The 25744-nt window shown below is 38.3% G+C and overlaps 1 protein-coding gene across 2 annotated transcripts in view; it reads right to left on the reverse strand.

The window, feature by feature from the left end:
- The window catches only part of PRDM2 (PR/SET domain 2), a 59678-nt gene that overhangs the window by 26428 nt on the left and 7506 nt on the right, over positions 1-25744 (reverse strand). For both annotated transcript variants that reach the window (XM_065649862.1, XM_065649863.1), the window contains exons 3-6: positions 19958-20075; positions 18813-18916; positions 15606-15758; positions 11943-12069 (exon numbers count right to left, since the gene is read on the reverse strand). In XM_065649862.1, the coding sequence (XP_065505934.1) occupies positions 11943-12069; positions 15606-15758; positions 18813-18916; positions 19958-20075 (502 nt within the window). The remainder of the gene's footprint in view (positions 1-11942; positions 12070-15605; positions 15759-18812; positions 18917-19957; positions 20076-25744) is intronic.

Genomic DNA, 25744 nt, shown 5'->3' on the forward strand with positions numbered 1-25744 from the left:
TGAAATTTGTAGTGAACCACTAACTGCAGCCCTATAACACAACTACCCCATACCCTGCCCCTGCTGTTCCTTACAAGTACCACAGATACCCACCCAAATCTCAAGAGTTCTGGAAAAATTGAGAAGCTGCCTCAGAGACCCCTTGAAAAGTCCTCTTAGAGCACAGACATACACACCATACATAACACAACATAATTTTAACTTCTGACTCCTGAAAACCACGAGAATAATTCAGAGCTGCAGAAGATCTTAGTTGTCTGTTGTCAGTCTTCCCAAATGTAATCTATCAAATAATGTAAAAGGTGGAGAAGCACAATTCATATAGCTATATACTTTGGAAAAATCTTGGAAATCATCTATAGCCAGTTCCTAACCCTGTACTATAATAGGACCAAACTGGCAGGAGCGGTGCACGCACGCATGGGCTGTCCTGCAACAGCTTCACCTGTGCCAAGTGATGCTGAAGGGCCCCAGGAGGGATCCTTCAAAAGCCAAAGTTACAGAAGCAAAGTCTCTGAAGAGAAACTGCACACCCCGTTGTTTTAGATAATACACGTTCCCTCGCCGTAACTCACAACTCAGTGACCAGCACTACTACTGCTGTGTGAAGACCACAAACGGCAGCAGCAGAGATAAATGGCGGCTTGACATGAAGAATAAAAGCACATTCAGGGAGCAAAGGTTCTTCGTAATTTTTTCCAGCACAATTTGCATCTCCTCTTCCTTAAAAAGACACTTTCAAGCTTACACGGTAGACACAGGAGAAAGAGGAACAGAATAAGCATGGAAGACAAACTTCGCAGTAATTCTATTAATATCAAACTGCCCTTTGTATAAACATATTGCTACACATTAACCATCACTTCACATACAAATAGTAGCATTTTAATCCCTGTGTTTTCCAACCAGCGTATAAATGTTGCAATAAGGTCTGCCTTGGGAAGTTATTTCAGTACACCTGAAGACAGATGCACATACACCTAACTGTACTTGTGTATTAAAATATGTTTGTGCCAAGCATTAAATACCCATTTTGCAGAAAAGAAACAGAGCAATGCATTTACAGAGACTGTTAACATGACATTTGCATAACAGATGAACTTGTTGCCATGGAAAGTGTAAGAAAATTTTGAGCTGGGCTATTTAAAACACCAACTTCTGCAAATGTTTGGCAAAGACTCCGCTTTAATGATAGCACTGAACATTATGTTACTGTATCTCACGAAAAACTTCTTAAATTATATAATAATCAGTACAAGAAATGTTAACGTGCCATCACAGGGTATGCCACGCCAACATAAAGAAATTATGCAACCGTTTGCAAGAAGCAAAAGGAAATATATTGCCATTATATGGAGTTCTTCAGGAATCCAGAAATGTTCAGCTGAAGCTATGCACAACATTCAGATAAAAATATGAAAACATTTAGGCTGAAAAGTCCTACAAATGGGAAGCCTTTCTTAAATGTGTGGCATTACACCAGTCTACAAAAATTGAACCAGGAATTGTCTCCAGTCTTCTTCATATACCTCAGGTTTTGGAAACTAAACTACGTAATATAAACTACTTTTTGACCTTCTTTTTGTTATCTGTTTGCAATAGTACGCCAACCACACTTGAAGCATCTCGTTCAAATCCTTAATATATTGTGCCTTCTAAACTGAGTCTAAATCATGGGAAATCTTAACTTTATAGACTATGAGACTTACTCATCCATTGTGATTTCAAGTAGTACAGAATGTTACCTAATAATTACGAAGTATGGCAAATAAACACCCACAGTGTTTAATTCTATGCAATTGTAACCCACACAAGAACTGTGATCAAACAATTAAGTGTAAATAAACACAGAGCTTTTATTTTAGTAAGATTTTAAAATGTTCTTTCTGCCTTTACGCCAATATTTCTAAAATTAAAATAGCAGATACAGAGTACACAACACGCAACCAGACTTGCATTAGAATTTCTTGATCGCTCAATGTAGTTGTGATTTTCTACCTCCTACCCACCCTAATAACACAACCTCCCACCATTCGCTACTAATTTCTAGCAAGTTACTTAATAGCGAACCACAGCTACCATGGGCACAGCCAACCCACTGCAGAAAATGTAATAAACGCTCTTCTCTGTAGTTACGTTCCATGAGCTTTTATTTTGCCGAGTATTAAAACAAAAGAAGCAGCAAAAGACGTGACAGCTGGCATACACATCTTCCAGAAATAACTGGTGTTCGCGATATTTAGCCAGTGTTTATGTACAATCCAGTTAAAAATAGAGCATCCAAATTTTGTATCTAAATGCAGAGCAGTCAAAATTTCTATCTCAACTTTAACAAACGAGCTTTCACTTGAGTCCAGAAAATGTTGCTTCTACATTCGCTATAGCTCTCCCTGACATGTTTTTCTAACCCTGAAATTGAGCTACACTCAGATAATTAAGAAACAACATGCATTTTGACAGCATCATTTGCAAGATAATGCCACTGAGATACCTCCCATGACTACTTGTACCACAAAGTTTAAAATTATCACTATTAGATCAGTCTGCCTTTACCTGTAGTAAATAACCCGAATATTTGTCGTAGCCCTATTTGGATCACTAAACATTTGAGAGGGTTAGATCCTAAACCCCAGTCAGAGCACAAATGTATTTGTCTTCTGCTCAGCTAACTGCTACATTCGAGATTAACCTGTTTAGACCAAGTTACACTTTAAAGTTGTACAAGTTTTTTGCACACATGTTTTCATAGCATAAAATGTCAGTTAGAACAGAATACAAATATAAAATCTTACTGAAAAGCAACCTGGACATTTTCGTTTGCAGGCAAGCAGCCAGAAAACACAGAGCTCTGGTGTGCGAGTGGCGGCTGACGCTGAGCAGTGAAAGATTTGGGAGCTGTGAGCGAAGGTTCAGCACAAAGTCCACTTTGCTTCTGCGATCCCTGACAAGGGCCCATAAGATCGGCAACACTAGACACTTTGCTCTTTACCTGCCACTTGAAATACAACACTTTGCAGGAAGTAATTTTTTTTTTTGCTGAAACTTAGTATGACCTACTCCTTGGTAAACACCCAAGACAAGTCTAACACTTGGCAGCGATACCACCGTTTCCTTTTCAGAGTATGACTCCATGGCAAAGGTGTTTAACGTCCTCATACAACTTTACTGCTAAAGAGCCCTCAGCCGCCAGTGCAGATGAGCCGCTTTGCACCAGAGCTTACTACCCAGACATTACGATTCCAATTTCACCAACAACTTAAGGAAGTTTGAATTGGACTTGGTTCTAAATAAGGGTGATGCACGAGAAAATTGCCGAAAATTTGTATGAATCAGGTCACTTTCAGAAACACCAGATCTTTCCCATTCAACAATCCAATTGTTTCTTATGGATTGCCAAATAAAACAAGATTCATATTTGACTAGACTCAAGCGAGGCATCTGGCTCTCGACACAAGTTAGAATAGATGTAGAGCTGCCTACCCATTTCCACAGCATTTTGCAGCAATAATCATCAAGATGATAGATTTTCAGCTATTATAATACTCTCGGTAGAGTAATTTTATGTCAATCATCGCATTAATAATACTGCCTCTTTGAAGTTCTAAAGCATTAATCATAGTCTATCACCCTTGCAGAACTCTGATAGAAAGTGTAATAACAAAATTAACTCTTAACAGCAACCCTGGGAAGCTCAGAAGAGCTTCTGCAGGCTTCACTCTAAACAGCTCACACGCACTGGTGATCCAAATAAATATTGTGCTTGCTTAGTCCAGGGGAAAAAGTTTATAAAAGCTAAGTAAACATTTGCTAGTGAATATCCGATGGTCAGACATCATCTCATTTCTCAGCTACAAATGTTGAAATACCTGTGAGTCTTATTTTGATAACTGCTAAACCCCAGTAAAAACTCAGACTCCTATAACGTTTCCTTGAGGAACCTGACACAGCGAGTGTGGGCCAGTGAGAATTCTTCACAACAACGTCATTCCTGTCAATCTGTGTAAGGTTTTTAGAAGGAACAACAAAATCAATCTGAAGGTTTGACAGATTAAAAAAAATACACACACTCTGGTCTGACAACCACTTCTCCTTTTTGTTCGTTTGGAAAATGTGCTAAGTTAATAAGTGGAATATAGAATTACTTTGCTGTTTTGCAGTTTTGTAATCCAGTGACATGAGAATCTTCAGAGAGACTTTACAAACAGGAATTACCTTACAAAGGAGATCTCGCAATTAAAGAAAACAGCTCTCAGCCCCCCCGCCCCCCAAATGGAGTCTGCATCTCTTCCCATAAATAAATCAGCTATCAAAACTTTGTATGCATTTGCTTGAAGTTAAACATGCTTGTTTATCACTACACAATCGATTACATGGGGCATCTGTAGATAAGCCCTCAATGTAAGATGTTCCCTTTAAACAATACAAGTGAAGGTAAATAAAATAAGAATACACTGACAGTTAATCATTGACTTTACCTTGTATCCACCATAAAAGCCAGCATCTCCAATTATAAAGCAGAAGATTAAGTAGTAGATTGCACAGGAAGGTAAGGAAACCATAGAAAGAGTAACAGTGTCTGGTAAACCCTTGACTTAAGGTGCGACAACACAAAAGGATTATCCATGTGAATAAAAATCATCCAGATTAAAAGACAGCAAACCCAAATACTTCAATATGGGTAAAGCAGTCAGTAACTTAGCGAGTTGGCTCTCTGGTATGCTATAAGCAACAGGACAACATTAAAACACAAAATATGCCACTTAAGAGAATAAAAAAGAAAAGCACTTGTTTCACCCTGGAAAAGAGTGTCTGTTGTCCTGTTCTGCAGGAATTCATCCTCTCCTGTCTTTGCATGTAACCTCCAATTCTATTCATCTCAAAGCTCTTCCCAAAACCAGCAATTGCCAAATTTTCTCCACATTTTTTATTAAGACGTATTTAAACAGTTCTGCGATTCCAAAGAGAACATTCTAAGAAAGTTTTGGAAAATACTAATACAATAAAATATTTATGCAGGGAAAGTAATCTTTCAATAGAAACTTCGTAACTTTTAACTTACTTTCACAAAAATTTAAGAAGTATTGTCCTAAGAAAGGAGAAGAACAATGTCAAAACATATTGGCTTAAAAAAATAAAATAGCAGTGGAATATCAAGCTGCTTTTCTTCCAGGTCACTCATTGTTTCAAAGCTAACCCTGATCAATGGAAAAAAGATCTTGATTAATACTGGAAAGCTGTCTGGTGCCTTATTTCACTTGCCACTGTAGATGATGTAACTGAAGACTGTATTGGCAAATTTGCTAGGAAATGCTGAAATTGTGGTCTATATTTTTTTCTTTAATTTGGGAAAAAATAGTATAAAGAAGTGTGGTTGAAAATAGCAAAAGAAAAACATGGAACAATTTCAAATTTGAATAACCAAATAACGCTTGTTTTAACAAAGACCTGACAACCAGCACCGAGTCCCACGCTGCGTTCCCAACCACCTTCAGGCCATGTGCTGAATTCTTCTAAGAAATTCTGCTTTCTTACTGGCATCACCGGTCAGACGCTTGCACAGACAGGGCTGGGGCACCACGACAAGGCTGGGGCACCACAACTGTCAGGTGTCTGATCCCAGCGCCAGTACAAACACAAATACAGAATAAGCCCCGATAATGGGGACAGACACCCCCACCCCACTGCCACGAGCACCCGATGGCAGCTGGGCACGGCTATCACTGCCTGCACACGTGCAAACGTAAAGGGAACGGAGCCACATGGTACATCTGAAGCTTCTGCAGAAGAAACAAACCCTACAGCCTTCCCCGACCTTGTAATTACAGCACAGAAGTAAACAAGTTTCTCACTGTTCACATAAATGATATGACATGACTGAAGCAAAACTCACTTTTTTAAATAAAATATCTGATTGTGCAAAACCCTCATATTTCCAAAAGTTTATACTTAGAAGTATGGGGTTTAAGGGATCAATACATGCAATTTGGTGCTGAATTATTTTTTTCTTAATACCGAAAATTAATTTTTTTACCTTTGAAATGAAGGCTTATCTTCTATTTTTAAAGCTGTAGGCAGGAGCAAGGCTGGAATGAATCATAGCAGCTTCACTCTGCTGTTGGGGAAAGCTCAGAGCAGCAGCTATCACAGAAACTGGGGGTGTTGCTCTAGAAGATGGGAATTTAAAGTAATACAAGTCTCCTATTCAAAGGGCCCCATTTATGAGGGAGAAAAGCAAATTTCTGCTGGTTAGAAGACCTCAAATACATTAGATTTTCACCAGATAGAAGCTGCCATGAGAGATACAGTTCCCTTGACATCCCAAATGCAGCTTTTTAACTGGAGTTATATAATTCTTCTCATAAAATCAGTGTGATTTTGGGAAATCAAAGTAAGTTTCATTTCAAGGTTATCTTCCAAATGATTTTGTTGAACTTCTCCCTTCCTTGTCTTTTCCGAGTCATTGGCAAGGAAATTTTGAAGCCTTGAGCTCCTGAGTTTTTCATTAAACCTGTTGGCAATAAAGCTTAGATAAGAGTATCATTTCACATTATCCTTGCTACAAACGTACAACTTACGCAACTTTAACATCCTTCTATAAGCTAAATTCCAATTAATACACAATCATTTTTCTCACAAGCTCCTTTCTGTTTGGAAATACACTTTAAAACTTACTCTGAGTACAAGTCTAACTAATAAATCAACGCAACTTAAAAACCAGACGATCATTTGGTCATGACTTCCCTTCCATCTGTGATAACATCCAAGGCCCACCTTTTGCAAAGAGGACACATTTACATGACTCTCAAGTACAGCTAATTATTTGGAACTAGGTGAGAATGCCTACAAAAGTATTAACAAACAACTGCAAGGATTTCTATGATCACAGAATTTAACCTGCCCTTTTCACCTTTACATTTCCCTTTCCTGCAGCAGCAATTTGACACTGTTTCAGCAGCAGCCACACTTACAGACAACAGAAAATCCAGTGTAACTTTTTTATTATGACAGCATTTCTTTAGAATCTGTGAAGCAGAAACCTAAAGGTTTATATCAGTCTGAATGCAAAGTGCAACAAGGCACAATAATTATTTACAACCGAAGATAATTGATTCATAATTTACCCACCTTAATCTCATACTATCTCTGGGACAGCATTGTTCACCAAGAGTTACGCTATAGTTTGTACTCTCCCTGAAATCTGATAAGAGCCATGGGAAACAGCAACATTATGACAGCAGTAGAGCCATTTACGGTAGTAAAGTTTTAAAATATTAGCAATGGTTTGAGACTTCAAAACTGTACTAGAATAAATAATCATCGGGGGCTGTCCAAGATATAGGTGAGCCCAATTCAGGTGTTTCGCCCGTGCTACAATAGAAGACTCTATTTTCAGAGGTGACACAACTGGTTTGTTTTTAAGAGGTCACTTGGTTTCATGACAGGTTCTCACTCAAGTTGCCTTATGCAGCATGTGCTTTTGGTAAAATGAAATTACAGACCTTCTTCCCCCTCCTGACAGCCTGATTTTGTCCAGAGCGAAGATATGAAAGAGGCAGACGCAGTATTCATTCCAGACAATGGTACGAATGATGCCACTGGGGTCTGTGGCCTAGATAAAGTGCTAAAGGGAACACAGCTAAAACACAAATACAGCTGAACAGCACAGCACGGAACCACTACCAGAGAGAGAAAAATAAGCCGAGGAGAAGTAAAACATTGCCCTCTTCTTCTCCTCAAAACAGTTTTCAAAAGGTATTATTCACAAGCATGTAGCAGAGCAAACTTCAATCCTGTGTAACATCCGTCTCCTCCTTTCTCTGAGAAAGCTTTTGATCTGCCACATAATCCATGACAGAAACTGCCTAGATTATTTTAGCATCGTATGATTACACTTTGGAGCCTATTTAGCACCTTAAAGCAGATTATAACCTGATAAAACCACTGGATATTTTTATATATATATATATATATATATATATGTATATATATATATATATTTCCGTTTAGTTAGTGAAAAGTTTCTTTTGAAAGAAAGACTGAGTCTGAAGGCAGAGCCTCCAAGAGCATTCTTCTTGAAGGAAACCCTCACCTTCCACATGACTGCTTACTACACTACCGATTAATACCATCATATATAAAGGAAGAAACACCCTGATGAGAGAAAAATATGTCCACACTACTCCTCTAAAGGACACACAAATTCAACTGTCAAGTGAAAGCCAAGCTTTTTTTTCCCCTTAGGGAATAAATTAAAAATCTTGTGCTAATGCATTTGATTTAAACTAATTTTCCTACAAGCTTGGGAGACAGAACAGAAGCATATTAACTACGGCTTGGGAGAAGCAGATGATAAATGCTTAACAAATACATGAAATTTCACAAAATGCAAAAGTAAAAAAAAAATCTATTAGATAATTTTTCTGTTGGTTGTTCACCATGCACCGGCAGCTGCTGGCTCTTAACCACGGAGTAATCACGTAAAAGGTAACAGGGGTTGGCTCTGATAAAAATCTTTGATACTACCCAAGTAGTTCAACAAGTTGTTTTCTTTTTTTTTTTTTTTTTGGGGGGAGTTGTACTCCTCCCCCAATACACTTTTATCCTACTAAATTTCTTTCTAAATCTCAAATGCACTCATCACCTTAGCAACAATATGCAATCCTTCAATGCATAAAAATAAATCAGTAAGAACCGCCTCTTTTCCTCAAGGCCTCCTAAGCTGTTGCACATGGTAGAAGAAAGATGTAACGGATTTACTCCAGCTATGAAAACCGATGAGCAAATCAAGCAATAACTATCGAACATAAACACCTGAGATAGATTTTCAATGCAGACTATAAGATTACATGAGACACTGAACGGCTGAAAAGTTGGGCAAGTAAAGAGCTGAAGAGTTTTGAGAAACACAGCTGAGGCACAACCAAGATCCCACCTTCCACAAACACCCTGGAGAACGTGGGCCAGAGAGGAGAACGCTCGGTGCCATGCTAAATGTGCTCTGAAGGAGATGATGAACCCTCTGTCAGTAATGACTCGCAAACAGAGGGCAGATCAAGGTCAAGGAAAGCATTTCAATCTGCACTTTGTGTCCGCCCTGACTCAGTCAGCTGCTGGTTCTTAAATGCCATCCCAACTTAACAACAGAGCGGGGCCCTACCTCGTGTGCTGAGAGTCTCAATTGACAGCATAGAGGACTTATTCAGAAATAAAGAGTATTTCTACTGCAATATGAAAAGTTTTACTATAATGAAAGCCTTGACTGAAGGGCAAAACACATCACATTTTTAATACCTGTGAAATGCTGACGTTCTCTGATATAATCAGAGTTCATTAAATAAAATGCAGAAAGACGGCTGTCAGATGTTGGATATCTTAACTGCCAAGGACAAGGCCTAAGACACATTAAAAATTCAAAAGTGTGTTTGTTTTACTGAACACAGAATAATTATGAGCCATTTAATAAATGCATGTTTTGAATAACTACATCATAATACACTTCTCAAATAAGGTCTTGTCTAGTCTTTTCTAAGGTATTAAACTGTCAGTTTCCTTTTTCTGGAAAAAGTGTTTCTACAGGACACATTCATCCACAGTTGTTTAAACTTGGCAGTGCTTGTTTAGTTCTATTTTGTCCTCAATGGGTAAGACGACAACCTGAAATACAGGTCAAAATAAAAGTTTATAAAAACAGAATTGATCTGCTTAGGTAGTTAATAAATTCAAATTTCACAACTCTCTGGAGGAGTTGCTCTCTAAGTTTCTGAAATTGGTATTTAATCTAAAATATTACCTTGTACTGACTCCCAATTTTTCACATGCATGAAGTCAAGTCACAACATCCTTCTCCCCCTTTTATCATAGTTAGAATTACTTTTAAAACATTGCTTTTTAACCCTGCTCATCATAATTTTACTTTCCCATAGAACCTCAACCCCAGGGCTAACAAACTTCCATATCCAAGAGATGAATCTGCAAAAGAAGGGTTATGAGTAGAAATCATTTTGGAATCCTAACTGCAGCGACTGCTATCAAATCGGCAGAAAAATTATGATGCTTCTTACAAGAACATTGTAGTAACATCTGCAAATATTTGCAATTCACAGCAAATACCAAAATAACTGAGAGTAAATGTAGAGGAGCAAAAATCATTCCAATGGAACCTACTAAAAATAGAACCATACAATTTCAAAATATGCATGTATTAGAAAAGAATAAAGTACATACTGTGAATGGATTTATCTTTTCCAGCATGAATGCTGAAACTTTAATTATAACAATTCAAAGAAACTAAATACTAATAATTTAGTCTTTCTGCTTCATGATACAAGAGTATTATTCCAAAGATAAATCGTTCTCGGGTACTCTCAAATGCTTCATCTGTATCGTGTTTGGGGTTGGGTTTTGTTGTTTGGTTTTATTTTTTAATATTTGTGAGCCTTGGTAAGAAGCTTATGTTTATAAAATGGAGAAAAAGACCTATTGTTCCTAATTATGACAGTCTGAAACCTGTAAATCCCATAACAATAAAAACTTTAAACCTAAAAAACAGGAGAAAACCAAAACCCTGGCAGCATCAAATTAGTTTACTGATATTTTTCTCTATAACTTTACAAATGCAAGTAAAATTTCTATGCCGTGAAATTATTCCATCTGGCTTTTCTGACTTAGAATACATTCAAATTCTTTCAAGTTGTTTTTCTAGCCTTTCGGGTAAATCACAGGCACACAATCCTATTTGCTAAGATAATGCACATTCAGGAAAAAGCATAATGCAGTCTCTGATTTACCGAGTGTTACTTATATATGGTGATAAATATGCTTTTCGTTTCATGCAGCAAAATAAAAATCAGTGCTTGAGTTTCAGTTTGTATTAGCTTAACCTACAAATTACGGTTCAAATAAATAACCAATTGCGTTGTGCTATTTCTCTCTCCCAGCCCCCTCCTCGTTCTCTAAAATAAAAAACCTTACATAATAACTGTTCTCCTAAATATTTGAGCTTGTTCCCAATGTGAGTTCCACAGTCGACTGCACTACGAGTAAGATCAGGCCCTAAATTTTAAGCTAAAAAAATTTTACCATGATGCCATTTAAAATATTATCTCCTTTCCTTCTTTGGTTTGTCACTTTCAGATAATTCCAAAATACAAATATTCACCTACATGAGGAATCAATTCCCTTGTGCTACAACCGTAAATATTTCCTTTTTCTATTTACTCCCTGTAAGTGATAGCTTCTATTGCGATTTTGGCCTAAAACGGTAGTCAAAATGTCAGTTATATAAGCCCATGTGTGCAGGCACATGCACTCTAAAAAATATTGCTACAGAATTAATCATGGAACAAATACTGGATGTCTGGTTTGACATACACAGTCGCATAAGGACTAACGCAAACCCCCCCCCAAAATTCTTCTCCCATCTGCCAGAGTCAGCCAAAAGTAGTCACTCATGTTGCCTGTAAAATTTCATCTCCGATACCCTAAAAATAACATTAAAAAAATACAACATACAGAAAATAACAAAACCTTATTTTTTCGTTTGCACCAGCACTCGACTGAAGTAAATCATAATCCTTGCGCCTGACAGAAACTCCTTCCTCGGCGACACCTCCCCCGGTCACGCTGCCTGTAAATAATTTTGTCCCCGCCGCGGTTCCCCGTGGCGAGGGGCTCACACGGCCCCGCAGGCCCCGCACGGAGACATTTCCCCTCCCCGCGCAGCGCCTCTCCCGCCGCCTCGGCCAACTTTTCCAGCCGGGCCGGGCGGCGCCACAACTTCCACGTTCCGCCCCGCGGGCTCGGGAGGCGGCGGCGGGGTGGGGGGGAAGGTCACGGCGGCCGCCGCCGCCGCCCACCCGGCAAAAGTTTGCGGGTCGCTCCCCCGCCGCCATGGCGGAACGCCGCGGGGCGCGGGGGGAAGCGGCGGGCGGGGAGGGCCCTACCTTTCTTGGCTTTCGGGGAGTGCCGCCGGCTCCGGGCGCTGGCTCGCTCTTCCTCAATAGCGGCGGCTATCTCCGGGTCGTCCTCCCCATTGTACCACACCAACAGCTCCTCGCCGGGCGCGATTGGCTGCCGGGAGAGAAGAGAGAGGCGCGGCGCCAATCAGGCGGCGGCTTGTTGGCGGCGGGCCGCGGGGCGGGGGGGGGGGAGCGAGAAGCGGGGCGGGGAGAGGCCGCGGCGGCGCCGACGGCGCTGCCCCGCGCAGACCCGCGCGCCAAGGGTGCCGCCGCTCAGCGCCCCCTGGCGGCCCGGAGGGCGCGCAACGCCGAGCTCCCCCTCCCATGCAGAAATGGGGCAGCACCAACAAGACCACCGAGAAACGGCCTTTTCTGCCAGTATTTTTAATCAATGACATAATAATACACCACTATTAGACTTGAAACTTCATGCTGGAACGCCCCAAATTTTGATTTGTCTCAAGGCATGACATTGATTTAAATCCACGCAAAGTAAACTTACAGCAAACAAAATCCCCCGTGATTATCACTCTCGCTATTTACAGTTTAATTCTTTCCAGGGATACACCAGCATTACTCAAGCTGAACACACCTACCTTACACAAATCATTAAATAATGAATAAAACTGTTCACTCATCCACTAAAGTTGCAATTTGGAACAAAATCTAAAGATAGAGGAAAAGACCATCGCTGTGAGTAAAGGGAACACAGAGGAACACAATTATTACAAGTTCGAGAGATCCACTTAATCACAATTATGAAGGATCTGTTTGCCATTCCAAATGTATTATTTCATTTTTTTTTTTAATCCAAACAAAAGGCACAAGAAAGACCAAATTAGTCAAGGTGGCACCACTGCAATTACTACTTATATTGCCAGCAATGTCACCAAACTGATCAATACTAGTTTCTCTGGTTATTTCACATGCTCCTTAAAACATTATCTGACTCAAGCTAGTAAGCCCCCAAGTTTGCAGACTAAAGACGTATTTGTATCGATCTTTTTAAAATCTTCATCATTATCTCTCCACTTCCTGAAGCATTCTATCCAAACCCAAGAGAAACCAACTTAAATGCCTTTCTTCACCTCAACTACAATCCCCCTTTTTCCAGGGCTTAATGGACATTGGGCTTGCAGAGATAACACTATTTTTAGGGTCATGACGTTAGAGCCAAGGGTATCCTTACACTGTTATTTCAACTCTGAAGCCAAAGGGAATTTTTGTATCACGAACAATAGTAACATTTGTTTCTTCTAAAGCACTTATTTTTTCAGTGGGTCTCACGGCACTGGATAAAGGTGATAGTATCTTTATACCCCCAGACACTGGAACAACAAGAGTTGCAACAATTATGTTAAATGTTTAAGTTATAATATAAGCAAAGCCTACGGTTTGGCTTCCTTAACAGTTCCAGAGGCTTGATAGGATAAATAGTGGTAAACCTATTTGCATGGCCCCGTTTTGCAGCTGTTTAGCAGAAAGGAATGAAGAGTTGTCTGATGCAAACAACTTATCTCAACAATATACAAACTCAGTGAAAAGAGCTGGCAAAAATTTTCGGCAATGCAAACATGGGATGATAACGAGCATGTAATTTGTTAACTGCATGGCTGGAACTAACATTCGACTTGATTAATTTAGTGTTGGTGTAACGACTCCAGAATATAAATGAAGTCCTATAACCTTGTATTTTTAACATGAGATGTAGCAGCAGCTTCAAAGCCAGACAATTAAAACGGCTCCCTCATTAGCAATATGAGCGAGACAAGGACTACACTGACCAAGTGCCACTTCTACCACTGTTCTGACACGAGAGAACACACATGGGCATCTCTTATTGATGACACCCTCTAAAAATCAACCTCCTCCAAACAATTACTTACAGATTGTTTGTATAATACCGCCAGGTTGAGATAGCTGGGGTAAAAAAAAGATGTGAATTTTGGAAAACCTCACTGGCTTGGTGCTTTAGGTTTTAACGGCAGCATTTAGTGCTCCTTAATCTGCATGTTTTCTGTTCCAAAGGTTTAAAGTAATGTCAAGAATGTTATTTTCAAGAGTTATATCCCAAGAAGTTCTAGCATAGATTGTCTAAAATTCAATTTGTTGTACACATACAAACACTGCAATGTGTCTTGGACAGACAGACAGGCATTTGCCTGCCCAACCTTTTCAAATATACATTTTTCAGCACAGACACGGCACTTGACTGTGATACTGCACTTTTGCACCTGGATGAGGCCTTATCTCCCCAAATGTAGCCACAGTGGTCAGTTTGTGGCATTTTCACTCTGTATAACCAGATGTTACATTGTGTTCCTATGGAAGAAGGAGGTTCTGGAGTTACAAACCTGTTTGACAAAACATTCTTCCATAAACAAATTAATTTCGCCTTACTCAAGGACAGTTTCACAGGCAAGCTTATTTAAGAAGACTTTTTGAAACTGAGTTTTCACTTCTATTTTGTTTCTTCAAGAATTGCAAAGTCCCCATGCCATGTGCAGAACAACATTATTTAACGAGCTTGTTTCACTAGGGGAGACAGGAAGAACTTCTGAAACCCCATGATGAGTTTAAGCTGTTTCATTGAAATATCACAACTCTCATATATGCATCCTGGGGAAAGCGTATGCAAAGCAGCCTACAAATATCCTCGGTCCTTCAGGAAAGATAAAGAGAAGATGGAAGACAAAAATATTTGCTTGTGCTCACTTAAAAGTTCTGTCCTATGACTATTCATCGACAGCAGAGAACAGGGAAGTTGAAGCTCTGTGCAGTTTTGAGGTTGTTTTACACCAAGCAAATGCGGACTTTGCTTATCTTAGCAATGAAGTTTGGAAATCAGACTGTTTAACTTACAAATTAGAAACCCACAAAAAGCTGAAGAAAACCTTTGGAAAAAAAATGAATAGGTACAACAACATTTTAAATGCTTTGAGGTAAAACAGAACAAAGTGACATAGAAGCCACTCTAATTCTCCTTTGGGAGTAAATAAAAGCCATGCAATTTATTTATCACCAAATGGAACTCCCTTTAAATTGATTAATTATGATAAAGATCAGGAAGGATCTATGTGCACATACCTGGGCTGGTAAGTTTACAACAGTTCTGAAATGGCAGTGTATACACCAGAACACATATAGACAGAAAGAGAAGGACTCCCTGAATAAACCCACAAGGGTATAAAACCAGCAAAATTTGTTTCATGAAGCTACCTATAAAAATGTCTTGACAACCAACTCTTGTTATATGATCCAAAGCCCATAAGAATAACCAATTTCTGAAAAAAATCCTCAGTGTCTCAGTATCTCCAGAAAAAGCAAAAAAAAAATATGTAATCTGCTATGGTGTTTCATTTTAGTTTGTATCAAATTTGGTGCTACAGCAAATCATCAACCAACAAAACAGACAGAGTGTTCATACGTAACCTATATTTTAAAAGCAGATTGTAATGTCAACTGTATTGGCACAGAAGAATTTAGACCAGTGAAATGCAGCATTGCAATATTTTAATTGTATTTCATAAAATGGTGCAAAAATCAGTTTAATACAAATAGTAGAAAATAGGATTTGAATAAAGGTAAATAAAAAGTATTAATAATAAAAGGTAACAAAGCAGTAACTGATTCTTCAGACATTGATACCTTTAAACTTTTGTAGTATATGGTCCTGTTGATCTCCAGAGGAAACAGATTTTGCTCCTTTCCTGACCGTGCCCAGTTTATATAGCGCAGCCAGTTCCCCTTCTCTGGATCCGTTGCGTCAACACACATCCAGCCCAAGTTTGGGTAATACACCTGCGAGGCAAAAATGGCATTAAGCAAATGGACAACTGTTCCCACTGCAGTGTACCTGTGCTACAACATTACAAATTTTAAAGCCATACAAAGCAGCAGTTATCAGCTAAGGACAAGGGTAACACAGGATATGAGCAGGGGCTGGGATTTTACTGGCAGGGAATGTTGCTAGACTTCTGCAAACTTTAGTGGAACTGGCACAACTGGGAAAAAACAAACAAACAAACAAACCCACATAAACCAAACCCACCTACTTTTGGCCTGCAAGCCCTTCTCTAAAAGTCACCACACTTAAAACATTCTATGCTTTCTTTTCAGTTTGGCAAGCCAGAAATGATTCTCTAGATTTTGCATTTAGCAAAACAACTGATTTTAAGATATGAGAGCAATGGAGCTTTATTTTTACTATCTGATGAACCGGGAAAAGTAACTATGCAGAAGTTAGAAGCATTTGCTTTATTTGGAAACAAAAGGAAAAGCATAAATCCTATTCAATATTTTTTCAGGGTATTCAAGAAAAACTTAACCTTTCAGAAATCTCGCCATCATTTTAAAAAATTGACCCTGCCAATAAACTTCTGCATGTCCCAGGATGCTGTATAAATTCTTCGGTTTCCATTCTTGGAGGAAAAAGAAAAAAAAAACATCCCCCGCTCTTGTTTTACATTTCAAGACATCTTGCAGTAAAGCAAGGTTACTGACATCTTCAGTATTTTCTGATGACAGGCAACTCCGCTTCTCTTTCAAGACATGTTACATATTAATATCTCCCACTTTTCTCATTATAATCTGAGTAAGATGCCTATAAGAAGAGCTATCATTTAATTAATTTGATTCCCTTCATGTTGATATACTGTTGATTTAATAAAATAGAATTTTATCAATAAATATACCAAAATCATCTCAGTTGCTTTCCAAGCAAAGAGAAAACATCTTCCTTACTTAAATTATTCCAGCATGGATTTCATCAGCTGACTTCTGAAAGAATGTTCATCAGCACACCCAGCCCTTGCAATATGAAAACGTAAACAGCTTCACAGCCCAAGACTGGAAAAGCAATTCTTTTGATTAAAACGGACAAAAAGAGCCAAATAATGCTGTGGAAGAGTTAGCATATATGGAATATATGGCAAAACATAATACTTTATTACTTTTTTATATGTTACTTTATTATGGTTTTATATTACTTTTTTTTGCACAAACCAAAGTATTATATTACTTTTCAGTTAACTTCTAGTTTACAGAGTTTCGTTTAAAGGCTTTCTGCACTGTGAGAAAGGAAATAGCTCCACCTCCTCTGTATAACATCGTGACTTTAAGCGATTCCTGTAAACCATGATTGAGATCATTCAGCACAGTTGTGCCAGTCACTCTGAATCGGCAGACAGCATTTCCCTTGGTTTTCAGTCACTTGCTGGCATTTTCCTATCTGTGGCTTTTCTCTGACAGAAAATGAAAATACGTACGAGCGCCTACCGACACACAGAACTCAAGTTATTCAGAACGATACTCCAGCATGACAGTTCCAAATTATTCAAATTGACCGGAGAGGCCAGCTTTTAGAAGCCTTTTTCTTCAGATCAACTTCACTCAAGAAACAAATAGGATTCTTTTGGAAAAGATTGTTCTCCCAGTTGAAGTTTCATAGACATAACTACTCCCACATACCACCATCCTCTTACAAACCATCTTTTCTAACAGTTAGGATTCTGGAGTGGTTTCAGATTTCAGCATATGGGGCCAACTGCTGTGGGCTCATTTTAGCTTTTTTAATTCCAATATCAGTATTAAAGCAACACACAATTACTTGGAAATCTAGCAAGGGTTCCCATTATCACCTGCATTGCAAACTACCAAACTTTATAACAGCTTGTTTGTAACTATGATTCCTCAGGACAAATTTTAAGGATATTAAGACATATCCACTGAGAACATTCAAAACTGAGAAAAACAATTGCGAGGTAAATAATTTACTTGACTGAATCAATCTCACAAAGTGTTCTTGTACCAGATCAAAACTGAAGATACCTTACGCAGTGGAGTTTGTGATAATATTGGCTCAATGCAAACATTATACTTGAACACTTGATTACTTTCCTGAATGTGAATTTGCATTTCTGGGAAATTGTTCTAGATCAATTCCTCTGACAGGGGTTAACATTCAGTTTTTTATGTGTATCCAGTGGTTTATACAGTTCCATTTTTGCAGGCCAGGGGCCAGAAGGATGACTACTATCAATATCTTTAGCCTAAAAATCTGTAAACTAGCAAGTTCTGTTTCAGAACATGCTATGCCACGTTCCTCCAAACCTCCCCTCCTTGACCATTTACTTTGCTAAAGCCATTTGCTGTATGTGTCTTCAGAAAGGCTGAAGTCGTCTCTGGAATTATTAACAAACTGCCTTAAAGACACTGTAGATAGGATCCAATTCCAGATTCAGATATCTACATTTTGACATCTACATAATATCTGAGATCTCATGACTATCAGCAGAGCTTAAAGAGCTATTCAGCGGTCCAGACAGTATTTGCTTTAAGGCAAGCCCAAACACAGGCAGCACAAGAAATACTGCAACAGTGGAGAACTTCTATAAAAACTCCAAAAGCAAAACCAATTCCCATAACAAAGCTGGTTTTCAAAGAGCTAGATGAGGAGGAGCGTTGTGGCTTCCCTAAGAGATTCCATATCCTCCTAATTTCCCTAATTTCATGAGCAGTCGGCAGTGCTCACTTGCAGAAGGGACATCACTCAGGGTTCACGTTGCCAAAGCAAAGCTTTACCAGCAATAGACTCTCCAGGGGAGGTGTGACCCAGAGTATATAAGAAAATGAATATAGCTATTTCAAACAATGCCAATAGTTTAAAGCTTTGTAACTCAGAAAGGCTGCTCAATCCAAGTGTCTATAAATAAGCGCTTGTAATGATAGGCATAGGTAGATGGCAGTTATTTCACTTCACGTCTATTTCTAAAAATCTCTAGAAAAATTAAAGTTTAAATACAAAATATTGACCTACGGACAGATGCCTTTTTCCGTTTACAAGCTGTTTCTTACCTCCCACATGTACACATTGCTCTTAACTTGAGATCTCTTTTTCTTGTCACCAACAAACGGTCCAAACTTCTTGCCTTTTAAAATTGATTTTGTTGCCCAGACACCTGAAGAGACACAGATCAGTAGTTAAAACTAATCTAACTTATCTCAGGCAAATCTTCTACTCACAGTTGATATTTCTTAAGATCATTATACATTTCTGTCTCAGACTGGGGAGCATTCCACAATATTAAGATCACAATAAGGAAACGGAAGTTTACTACAATGAATTCCAACAATCCTCTCCCCAAAACTCACTTCAATCATGAAGAGTTTAAGCATTCACTTGGTTTCATTCTTTGCTTACAGGCTACTGTAACTCTGAAGACAAAACCTGCCTCGATTTTTCTTGTACTTCAGGTGATATTCAAAATACCAGAAGAGCATTACAGGCTTTATATTGTAAAGTCTCTGATTTCAGCTGTTTTGCTGAATAAACATGTTATCAAAACAAAAACCCTATTTGCATTCTCTGAAATAATGCCAGGCAAATGAAGCCCTCATAAAAGTTGTGAGCCTAAATGATAGTGTATTTTGAAGGAAAAATCATTTAGGATTGGTTAAAATCTGTGCATCTTCCCACAGATTTGACAAGATTTAAATGAACTGAAAATGGACAGCTGCATTTCACACTTTAGAGCACTAAAACTAACAACAGATTAATAACTGCTAATTAAACATAACATCCTCATTCAGACCATGCTAGATCAGGTTCATACTAGAAAATACTAACCTTGCTCCAAAGAGCTTATAGCCTGCTACTGACAGTAATGCATCTATTGTCAGGTTTATTCATCAAACTACCAGCTTTCAACATCAAGTATCCAGTCTGCAACTCTGACTTCCATCAGTTCTCACATGCTAAACTCTGTTAAAAAAGCATTTTGCACATATCACAGACACAACACTTTGCTCCATGCAGCAGCTTTCAAGTCTGCGTTAAATCCATTCTCATAAATACAACGTTTTGTATTGATTGGAAGCGACATGCAGCATTTTAAAGAGACAACAGTAAGATAGTTGCAAAACACAAAACTGGGAAAAGTGCAAAGTGCTGTAAGTGACAGAGCAGTGAAGTGGCACATCTTCGTTCTCTTTTCACCCACCAAGCCGTGTCTTGTCAACAGCAGAGGGGAAGAGCCTCACGTCCTCAGGAAGCCCCCGAAGCACGTGCTCGGGTACATCATCCAAGGTCTCCACAGCGACAGCAGGTTCAGTTGTGTTCTAGGAGGCAAAAAGCCAAAAGGGCCACGACCATTAACAGATCAAAACAACAGCACAACCAACGATCAATCCGCACAAGCAACAAAAACTCCTGATTCGAAATTCAAGTAAAATTTACAAATTGCCATTTCAACTAGGGTCCTCTCCATCAACATGCTAATGTAGAACTATATTTTTATCAGAACATTCAAATTTGCACTATTTTCATTGCACTTGTTTAATGCAGAGTTCTAGGACCACATTAGATACATATGTGAAAAACCGACATACACTGCCGTGCTAAAATACACTGATTAAAACAATATGCAGCAAAACAGTCAAGACACACAAAGAATAGGAGGTTTTTTTACATTTTATTTCATAACTATCCTATTGACAGTTTTTAAAATCCTGGGTTTCCTACAAAGAATAAAATGGTAAAAGCTCCTAAAACAACTGTGTGTGCCTCTATGCATAAAGGAAAAAATGATGTAAAGCTTCAGAAACAGGAATAACTTGCCTAGAAACACCCAAGTGATGACTTTGGAAACACAGCACACCAGCTACCCATCACACTGAGGATCATTTCACATATATTAGGAATGCTTTATTCCCCTTTTCCAATGATGACTCCCAGGTATGCTCAAACTAATCAGTCCCAAAAAATCAAGCTCGAATAGTTTCTCATATTGCTTTACGCAAAAATATATCACTTGAGAGAAAGACTAAACAGAAACTTAGGGAGAAACTTAGGGAGAAAACCATACTCAAAGTTCTGAATAGTATATGTGGTTCACGAAAATGAAAAGTTGTTTACCTATTGAACTGAGGAATGGAAGTTATTTCTGTATCCTAAACGTTAAATCAACAGCTCAGAATCATTGCCCAGCATGTTATAATTAATACAAAAGGTTTTAAGGTATTTTTATATTAAAGTTTGAAAGGCAATAGAAAGATAATAAATGATTTATGAAAGTCTAGTGACTAGTTCCATTTTAAGGAGCCTACAAGGTTCAACAGGCTGCTTATAATATTATTCCTACTACTACTACTTGTATAACAACAGCGAACACTACTCACACTTGTAATGAAACAATCGGCTCTTTATTATGCTGTTATAATCAACAAAACACTATTCCTGATAAAACGGACCAGAATTTCAAAGTTCCAAGCATGCACAGTTTCCCATTAAAATCTGCCCACATTAGGAGAGAATTGTGCTCAGTGAGAACCAGGCTTATGTCAAACCACGTGCAACAGTCCTAAAAATAGTACCTGCCCTCTGACAGTGAAATTTGGTCATTCTGGTCACAAACAAATCCTGGTGGTGATGGCAGGAACTACTTCAATATGAAGACTGTTATACCAAAGCTGCGAATGAGCTTTAGGAGGCATTAAACTGAGAGAACACAACAACTTGGACAGCAATACGCTTGTTCAAGTTCACTCCAACTTTCTGGAAAGGATTCTTGGTTTTACATAAAACCACAAAGCAGAGGTACAATAATAGTTTTCATAGTTTCTGAGCAACACTCAGAACATTTTCCATTGAGCACTTATGAAATACGTTATGCTGAAAGTTCACTGGAAATATATTTTAAAATGCATCTCTATATACAATCAAATTTAAGGTTTTTATGTCTAAAGCGAAACAAAGTTTCTCAACCTTTTCTACTTAGTATCCTCTCTTTATGAAGGTGCTGCGTATGGCAACTATTCTCCACGTTTCTGAATGTGAGTTGCTAAGTTAAGTTACAGGAACATGTCTTCTCCCAGCTTTAACTGCAACAGCGAGAAAAATGATCAAACTGGAGTCACAGCAAGGTTATGCTGCTGCTGCCTTGGTAAGCCCTAACAGCTGCACAGACACATCCTAGAGAGCTATTTGTAGGGCAGAAAGACCCCAAATTGGAAACCATGGAAGGAAAAGAATGCCAGAAATCTCTTCCCATTCAAGAGAGTGAAGAGAGCAGGGAAGAAAAAAAACCACCACCCTCTTTATTCTTTAGTTAGAATAGCTGAAGTCTATTCAAAGCCGAGCAAAGTTTAATTTTGCTTTTCCAACAATTCAAAATGAGAAATAGTGCTGAAAGTAGTCTGATTTTCAGACATCTGTTAGCCTTGAACTGATATGCCAGAAGCTATGTCTCAAACACAAAAGAAACACGCTCTCCTCAGCATATCAAACAAAGAAACCTAAATATCTTTCCAGCACATTACCCCATGATTTCAGTAGGGGAGAAACCAGCCCATTTTGCACATTGGTTTCTAACAAATTCTATATAGGCACAGATGAGGAGGATTAGAGAGTGAACAAGACACCCATCAGAATGGTGCACTCCAAATTTAAACTAACAAAAGCGAGGTGGGTTTTTGGTTGGGTTTCATTTTGGGGTTTGTTTTGGTTTGGGTTTTTTTTGGTTTTGTTTTGTTTTGTTTGGGGTTTGTTGTTTGATTGGAGTTTGTTGTTTGATTGGGGTTTGTTGTTTGATTGGTTTGGGTTTGTTTTTTTACAACCATAGCTAGATGAGCAGTTAATCTCAAGCCTGCAAGTAAATTTTAACCTACCAAAACTTTAACAAGCAGACAGAAGTGTACGACACTGTGTCATATCCTCAATGCGTCTGGCATATTTCTTAATAGTCACAGCTGCTTTTAGCCATAAATATCCCCAAACTGTTCTATCATTTAAGAAGTTTATTTGCATGAATATACAACCAGAACTTGGGTTTGCATCTACCGCCATAAATCAAGGATTAGCAGTTACATTCAGAGAGCACAGCACTCAGACTCATTCAACACCTGTTGTATTAATGGATTTCACAAATACCAGAAAACTGGATATGGCCTAGTACATAACAATACATTTCACACCTCAAACGAATGGTAATAAGTAACCAAATATTATACAGTAAAATAAACAACAATTTAGTTCAGTCAAATCAGTGCAATCTCATTTTATTTGCAATTTAAATCTGGCTACTTAAAACATTTTCCAGATCACAACTTGTCCCCAAGGAACGTCTGTCTACCAAAGGAAGAAATACTACACTTCAATCACTTTTCCACCAACACTTAATCACATTTAAATGGACTTTTCTGTTTAAAACATTCACCCCTTGATAAGGATAGTGCATGGTGAGTGTCCTACAGTAAACCTTCACATTTAACTGAAGTCCTAATATGGTATTTTTCACTCACTCCGAAACTGCAATTTTGAATACAAAAGCACTTGAAGCTTATTTTACTTTTAAGCTTCTTACTCTGAAGCTCATCAGAAATATTACACTGCTAGCATTCAAAGTGGCTGGGGTGAAGCGACTTAAGAACAATGCAAAAAAAAAAATTATTTGAGGGCTGAAGGGGTGCCTTAACTATTTGGTTCAAATTCAGAGTCCAATCAATATGACGGTCCCTTTCCACACATTGATTACACAATTTTTCACACGACTTTCAATATAGTTGTACCTGTGGACCAACCACAAATTAGACTATAATGCTACAAATAGTATTTAAGTGGAGTAGAAATAGTTCCTGCAACAAGATGTTTACAGATGATAGAGATTAGAGCAGAATGGGAAAAGATCATCCTGAATGGTGTAATGAATGACAAACACTCGGTTAGTGACATCTTTTGGTGGAAACAGGATTAAAATAAATTAAAAGATAAACAAAAGGATGCCATTGAAGGGCAGAGAAAGGCGAGTCAGAAGCAGAAAGGCCCAAGAACCATTTCTGGCTTCCCCTCTTTGCAACCACTTCACTGCATGTGCTTGAAAATGGAAGATGTATCAGAAATATTTGAAATAATCATTGAAAAATTCAGAGGGACTGGAGGGAGGGAGTTCTGGTACAAGTACAGGTATAATTTATTAATGTATGCCTTCACCATTTTTTAAATAACTGCCCATGCAGTTTTCCAGGTCTTCCTACTCTATCTTAAAGCAGTCTGAGACGCAGCGAGTTCGATCAATCAAAACCCCATGTCTGCTTGTGGTTTTTTAAATAAATTAAACAGCATATTCTGATGAAGTAGTTTACATATTAAAGGAAGATCTCTTTAAAAGAGATAGAGAATGTATACTGTCTATCCTGAGACAGTGATCTCCCAAGAGACCCAAAAGTATTAATTACGACAACAGCTGTGAGGTGTTTTTTTTTAATCCTTCCTCTCCTTACTACAAGAAGCCCATATCCAAGTATTTCTGAAAAGGATTTCCTTCACTACTTCAAGATTGCTATGGGATAAACAACAAAACTAGCAGTCTTTTCATACAAACCAAGTTAACAATAGCCCAATTAGTTTCAGGGTCACTGAAGTCACACCAAAAGCAGAGATAAGGAACATGAAAGAAATACAAGAAGAGAACACTTGAAAGATGTTTGACATCAGGAAAAACATTGCTTATACAGACCTGGCACTACAACTTGTCAACAGTGAATGAAATGACAAGGGCACTGCAAGAAAAAACACCACAGGGTTGATGCTAAATACACACTTAATATTAATAGTAATTGAATAATAAAAAGCCATATGAGCTCTGTACACTTGGGAAACTAAATGTGAAAGACAGAAACACCAAGAAGGACTCTAAGCTACTGTAACTATTCCCAGGGGCAGCGTCATCTCATTATTTAATTGTAAGATGACAAACATCACAGCACTGCATAAGCAATATTCAAGCAGTCGCAATAAGAAAAATGAAGACTTCGTTTTCATAGAGCACAGAAATCTTTATTCTAGAAACAGATAGGGGAGAGATGGACAGGACATGATGACAGGACACGGACACACAAATGGGAAGAAAACAGCCAATAGTAACAATTAAAAATCAGGATCTACAGCTTTCAGAATTTTAGCAGAATCCAAAGCTTCTCAGAACGACTAATAAAGCAGGATTATTTCTCAAGCAGACAGAGCAATAGGCTGTTCACTTCATGCCACCGACTGCATTCAAAACAAACCTCGCAAGTCAAAAAAAAAAGTCACAATAGAAATAAATTGTGAAACAATAGTGAACCTGGCTACCCCAAAGCAGACTGCTAGCTCTTCAAAGCATGCCAATGCAAATGTTATTTGTATTATATATATATGATAATTTATACTTGCCTATAGATACAATACAAATGTCTTCTTTTTTACAATACATATTTCAAGGGTCTGATAGAGATTTATTTTGCTTTTTACTTTTTAATTTTTTCTTTATATTGAAAATTTTTTACTTTAAATCAGAGGAAAAAAAGCAATAGGAAACATCCCACAACCCATTTCACACTGTAATTGCTTACATTATGGATATACTTCTATAACTTCAGTGAGAACCTACTTCAGCAAAGTGCTAATTGTATTCAGTGCTGCTGCTGAAATAAAGGCATAAAGGGCAATAAAAGCACTCATTGTACACAGGCATCAATTAAAAATAAGTATACAAAACATTTTACATGGCTGTGGACCATGGCTGTTCCTGGCTAAGAAAGCCTCTGCTCATAGCCAATGTCTTTAGCAAATTAAAAACTGCATTCCTTCAGTCTAATATCCTACGTTCACATTCCCACGCCAAAGGGTCTTTGTAAGATCATCCAAAGAGAGAAGTACTTATGAGAAAAAAATTAAGGCAACACCTACTTTGTGTATAATTATCTTTAAGTAATACAACTGCACATGATAAACATAATTCCTACTTGGACAG

This window comes from Caloenas nicobarica, chromosome 22 (genome assembly GCF_036013445.1).
Source record: "Caloenas nicobarica isolate bCalNic1 chromosome 22, bCalNic1.hap1, whole genome shotgun sequence".
Classification (NCBI taxonomy): domain Eukaryota; kingdom Metazoa; phylum Chordata; class Aves; order Columbiformes; family Columbidae; genus Caloenas; species Caloenas nicobarica.